Here is a 6,000-nt window from a genome sequence, read left to right on the forward strand (position 1 = left end):
ATTAAAATATTTTAAGAACACTTCCTACTTTCTATGTGTGTATGAAGGTAGAAAAATAAAATCTATCCAAGTTGTCATACAAAGGGGTGATCGGGTATGGGGGAGAGGGATGGAGGAGGTGAATTTGATTGGAATATATTGGCTGCAAGTATCCAAATGTCACAATAAAATCCCTTGTTTAATTAATATATGCTAATAAAATTGTTTGTCTTTAAAATATCTTTAGGGAGACTGATTTTAAAGTTTGACCAGTTGAAGATTTGACATTGAGGAATAAGAATTTTAAAAAACTTATCCTTTAATTTTTAGAACTTAAAGAATATAGGTTTTTAAAATATAATTAATATAGTCCTTGCAAAAGAAGTAAATTAATTCTCCTTAGTTGTATGAAGGGCTGTCTTTCCATTATAAGAGTGCTATTTGCTGCTGGCCTGAATCTCCTAATTTTATATCCTACTTGCTCAATTAGCAATGTATAGTCTCCTCCATGGTTTAGTTTTCTCATCTAAAATAAATGTTGCTAGAAATGTATCTCAACCATTTAGCAGGAGATCTATACATTTCTGAAGCACAATTAATTATCCATTGATAAAGTAAAAATCAAAATAGTTGTAGGATGAAGAAAAATCCCTTCCTGCGCATTAGATATGTGCTAACAAGGGCAGAGGGCCACAAAGGCATTGCTTGTAACAGAAACAGAAACTGCCAGAGGGATTCTCAGTTATGATGTCTGGTTGACATTATTCATCTATGAATGTTTTACAGAAACAGAAGTCAATGTTTATACTGAATTCCTTGACATGTTAGCAAATATTTCTTAGACTCAACACTGTGAGTAAGCTTTGTATAAAGTAACTTCACATGCTGAGTGATATGACTATGTTAGAGTGACTGGAGCAATGAATTTCCAAAGTAATTCTACCTAATACAAATCAGGATCTCTCTCTCTCTTTCTCTCTCTCTGTCTTTCTCTCTCTCTCTCTCTCTCTCTCTCTCTCTCTCTCTCTCTCTCTCTCTCTCTCTCTCTCTCTCTCTCTCTCTGTCTTTCTCTGTCTCTGTCTCTCTCTCTGTCTCTCTATCTCTCTGTCTCTGTCTCTGTCTCTGTCTATGTCTTTCTCTGCCTCTCTGTCTCTCTCTCTGTCTCTCTGTCTCTCTCTCTCTCTCTCTGCCTTTCATGAGAGCAAACTAATATCTCTTTATGTGACAGGTTGTGGGATAAGGATGACATCTTCAAACATGCCATTACCAGCATCATCTTCTACTGAACGAATTGTCCAAGGAAGGGAAACTGCTATGGAAGGGGAGTGGCCGTGGCAGGCTAGCCTGCAGCTCATAGGGGCAGGCCATCAGTGTGGGGCTACCCTCATCAGCAACACCTGGCTGCTCACAGCAGCTCACTGCTTCCGGAAGTAAGTGTAATGGAGCATTTGTGAGCATCCTTTATGACTGCTGCATTTATTTGCTCTTTGTCCCTCTATTTCTGTGTAAGGGCAAGTTTTATGTCTATTAAAAATGATCCTGCCGGGTGCTGGTGGCTCACGCCTGTAATCCTAGCTACTCAGGAGGCTAAGATCTGAGGATCACGGTTCAAAGCCAGCCAGGGCAGGAGAGACCGTGAGACTCCTATCTCCAATAAACCACCAGAAAATCGGAAGTGGTGCTGTAGCTCAAGTGGTAGAGTGCTCGCCTTGAGCTGAAGGGCTGAGGGACAGCGCCCAGGCCGAGTTCAAGCCCCACGACCGACCAAAAAAAAAAAAATGATCCTGGTTGTTGAGAAAGTGTGGCTGTGAAACACTTCTTGACAAAATGTCCAATGACCAAAGCAGGTTGAATTGGCCTTACTTTGTAAGGCTTCCCTCTCTTATTTCACAATGTATAAAGGGATGGAACAATTCGACTTTGGATTTCCAAATAGTTGATGAGCTCCTCAATGGGAGGCACATTAGGTTACCATAGCATGCAGAATTCTAATAGCTAGTGTCTAGCTTTGAAGTGAGCTCTACAATCCTAAAACTTCTGTTTGAATAAAATCTTCCCTTCACACATGAATGAGTAAGATGTGTGACAGAATTCCCTCCTCTGGGCCCAACTTAGGACAGTACTTTGGAAACCACCAATCTTTCAGGTTTTCATTATTCTTAAAAGTTGACGATTCACCAACATTGAAATCCCTCCCTTTGTGTGTGATTTCCTTCTTCAGAATTTTCCTCCACCCAGAAGACTTGAAGTGTCTGTATATGTCCAATTATTCTTGGTGGCAATATATTTTAAAAGAGTTAAATGGCCTTTAGAGAAGAATTAAGAGGCATAAAAAAACTGAATAGATCTAAGTTGTGGGAGGGCAAAGTGTCTGTGAGAGCAGTTTATAAGAGAACAAGCCATGCTAGATCAAAGAGGAGCATGGCTTGTTGTTAGGTCAGCTTAGCCTTGAATACAAGGGAGGGGTATGGGTACAGGTGAAGAAATAACTGTGTGTACACATGAGGGCTTAAACAGCAGACAACATCTACCTAGCCTCAAAAAGCACAGTACAGGCCAGTAAACAAGAGCCAACAAGTAAGTCATAAAATAAAAATAGATGAAGTAGTTGATACAAAGGCATAATGCCTATTGATATGCATAGTATTTAAAACAAATAAAAACGTCTACTCAACTCACTGAAATTGAGAAATAGAGAAGAAACAAAATCCGAAGAGTTCTTAACAAGACAGGAACTTAAAGTTTGAAAATGAATAAAGCCAACTGAAATTGAGAAATAGAGAAGAAACAAAATCCGAAGAGTTCTTAACAAGACAGGAACTTAAAGTCTGAAAATGAATAAAGCCAACTAAATAAATTGTGTCTAATTATTTAATAGTAGGAAGTATTTTTCCTATAAAGTCATCAAGTATAAAGTCTCTAATCAGAGGGCTCTCTCAGGAGTAAAATTCCAAAAGTGGAGTAGAAGTACAGTTGCAATTTTCATTTTGTTAAAGAATAAAGTGAAGCATAACAAATCTTTTTTTTTGTTTTTTGTTTTTTGTTTTTGTCTTCCAGGAATAAAGACCCAAGTCAATGGATTGCTACTTTTGGTACAACGATAACGCCACCTGCTGTGAAACGAAGTGTGGGGAAAATTATTGTTCATGAAAACTATAAACGAGAAACAAATGAAAATGATATTGCTTTGGCTCAGCTAACTGGCCGTGTTGAGTTTTCAAATATAGTCCAGAGAGTTTGCCTTCCAGATTCGTCTATGAAGTTGCCTTCAAAAACAAGTGTTTTTGTCACAGGTTTTGGGTCTATTGTAGATGATGGTAAGCATTCAACCTAATTTTGTTAATACAAAAATGTCTTCAGGTTAAACAAGCTTTTCGTAAAAATAATGCTAATGCTTACTAGATGTAGGTCCTTGGGCAAAATGGAGTGGTGGGTTGAAAAGTTAAAGAAACAGAGCTTAATCTTTGAGTTTACAAATGAAGTACTGGTAAAGGGGGATGGCTGATATAGAAGAAAAGGATATGATATCAGAAATAACAAAATATTATAGGAGTAACTAATTAAAATTATATACTTCCTAGATACATATTTTGATCAGCATCAAACTCTTAACAGTAGGTTTTTGTTGCTTGTTCAAATCAATTCTCATTTTCATAAGCATCTGTGATGTCCATAAATGTGAAAATAGGGTATGAATATTTTGAGAAATTTTATTTTTGTTAATTAACAGTAATCTTAATCTAGCACTTTTTCTAATGTTGCTGTACTGAGGCTTGAACTCAGAGCTTTGGGCACCCTACCACTTGAACCATACATTTAGCTCACCTTTCTGCTGGTTAGTTTGGAGACAGAGTTTCCTAGATTTTACTGGCCAGGCTGGCAGATCCTCCAGGTCTCAACCTCCAGATTAGCTAGGTTACAAGTCTGAATCACCAACACTCTGATGTGTGTGTGTGTGTGTGTGTGTGTGTGTGTGTGTGTGTGTGTGTGTGTGTTTATATAATATATGTTTTGTGCTTCTGCCTCTGAGAGGATACAATTTATGTGTCTTCCATGTTTTATATGCAATTATATTTGAAAGACACTGTTTTGTTTATCTGTGTACGTATGTTTGTGTAATAGGACCAACACAAAATAAACTACGGCAAGCCAGGGTAGAAACCATAGGCACCGATGTGTGTAACAGAAAGGATGTGTATGACGGCCTGATAACTCCAGGGATGTTATGTGCTGGATTTATGGAAGGAAAAGTAGATGCATGTAAGGTACGTTCAAAGTTAAGGTCAAAACTTCAAAAGAAATGTTTCCACCAGCTACTAACGTTGGCATATAGTTTATGTTGGAGGAAAAACAATGACATCTATTTTACCAAGAGCTAAGTTTATTTAATAATCCTAACAACAAATATCCTTGTATCAACTATTTAATGTGACTCAAGCCAAAGACCAAACACTTCCATTTATAGAGTGAGATACCCCCACTGCCATAATGATCCCCATTTTTCGAATAGGAAATGAATCTATGGCTTCCACTTTTGCTCTTCACAATTTTATGCTGTATTATTTTATTAATCAAAATATCATATTTTCCCTCATAAAATAATGAGAAATGGCATTAATATAAAAAGAGATTGTTGGGGGGACAGCAAAAGGACAGAATGCAAAAGGAGCATGTAATAGAGCATGTATAATTGATTGACATTATACATTATATATGTATGTATATAGACCTATATGTATATAACTATACAGGTACATATATATATATGTATATATATATATATTTGTCAAAAGGCACCATAAAACACATTTGCACATTTTTACATTTATGGATGCTAGTAACATAGCTCATTAAAAAACATCAACTTCTAAACAAGACTCAGAAAGCTCCACAGGGTTTATAATCTCCTATCTCTCCAGTCCTCTCCTCTAGTTCCCTTCTTTCTAGCCCCCTCCCCAACTCTGTCATCTCTCAGTGTTTGCAATACTGTTCTATCTGCTGAGAATGTACTTCTTTCCATTTGCATTTCATTTTCCTTTGTTTTCATTCCAGGGTGATTCTGGTGGCCCTCTGGTCTATGACAATCGTGATGTCTGGTACATTGTTGGTATTGTAAGTTGGGGACAATCATGTGCTCTTCCAAAAAAACCTGGGGTGTATACCCGAGTGACTAAGTACCGAGACTGGATTGCTTCCAAGACTGGCATCTAATGTAGATGGCCCCATGAGTTATATGGTTCATGAAACTGAAACACTTACCTACATATTGTATATTATTATTTAGATTCATGAAGGTTGAACCAGTGTTTTTGCTAGATGTCAGGAAACTCTTCAGTCCTGGACCAATTTAACATGTGACTTCTTTGTATGAATAAGACCAAACTCTACCATGAGGGAAGAAGACATAGCAACAAACAGGAAGCACTGATTCCTCACTCACAAAGCAAACTGTGACGCCTCTTAACGAAATGAATACCTTATATAAGTGGTCTCCCTTCATGGAGGATGGGAACATCATTTTCTATAGGAAATGAAGAACTGCTGGGCTGCCACAATCTTACCTCAGATGATACGTAGAACACCAGGAATTGTTGTTGTAAATAGGAAATGTCAGTCTTCCCTGCGGATTCAGGGCATCATCATTCTAAAAGTGATGACTGGACATACATTGGATAGAATGAAGGAGCAAGGGGCCTGCAATATAACTTGAACTCTCAACCTGTATTTCTATGTAACAGTACAGAGCAGCAGAGTGCTGTCATTAACCTCAGGAACTATCATTTATTGAAATGTGTCTGAACTTGCCATCAATGTTTCAATATGCCCTCAAGCACTAGCTTTGGGAAGCATATTGTGTTGTTAAGAAGTATTTATGATTTACTCTTTTTAATAGTGTCTTGCCATTCCTACATCAAATTAAAGCCAGCCTAGAAAAAAGAAAAAAAAGACTCATTGGAGCATTTTTTCATGAATATAAAAAGGACGTAAAGCTGAGCTGGTTTCAATAATTACTAGCACAGC

General features: G+C 37.4%; 1 protein-coding gene across 1 annotated transcript in view; it reads left to right on the top strand.

The window, feature by feature from the left end:
* The window catches only part of LOC138820589 (transmembrane protease serine 11F), a 56,402-nt gene extending 51,208 nt beyond the window's left edge, over positions 1–5,194 (top strand). Inside the window, exons 7-10 of the mRNA XM_070012313.1 lie at positions 1,208–1,409; positions 3,037–3,296; positions 4,102–4,244; positions 5,032–5,194. Of these exons, the coding sequence (XP_069868414.1) occupies positions 1,208–1,409; positions 3,037–3,296; positions 4,102–4,244; positions 5,032–5,190 (764 nt within the window). The 3' untranslated portion in view covers positions 5,191–5,194. The remainder of the gene's footprint in view (positions 1–1,207; positions 1,410–3,036; positions 3,297–4,101; positions 4,245–5,031) is intronic.
* Positions 5,195–6,000: the final 806 nt, after the last annotated feature.

The sequence above is a fragment of the Dipodomys merriami genome, unplaced genomic scaffold (assembly GCF_024711535.1).
Source record: "Dipodomys merriami isolate MVZ:Mamm:240054 unplaced genomic scaffold, mDipMer1.0.p SCAF_9, whole genome shotgun sequence".
Classification (NCBI taxonomy): Eukaryota; Metazoa; Chordata; class Mammalia; order Rodentia; family Heteromyidae; genus Dipodomys; species Dipodomys merriami.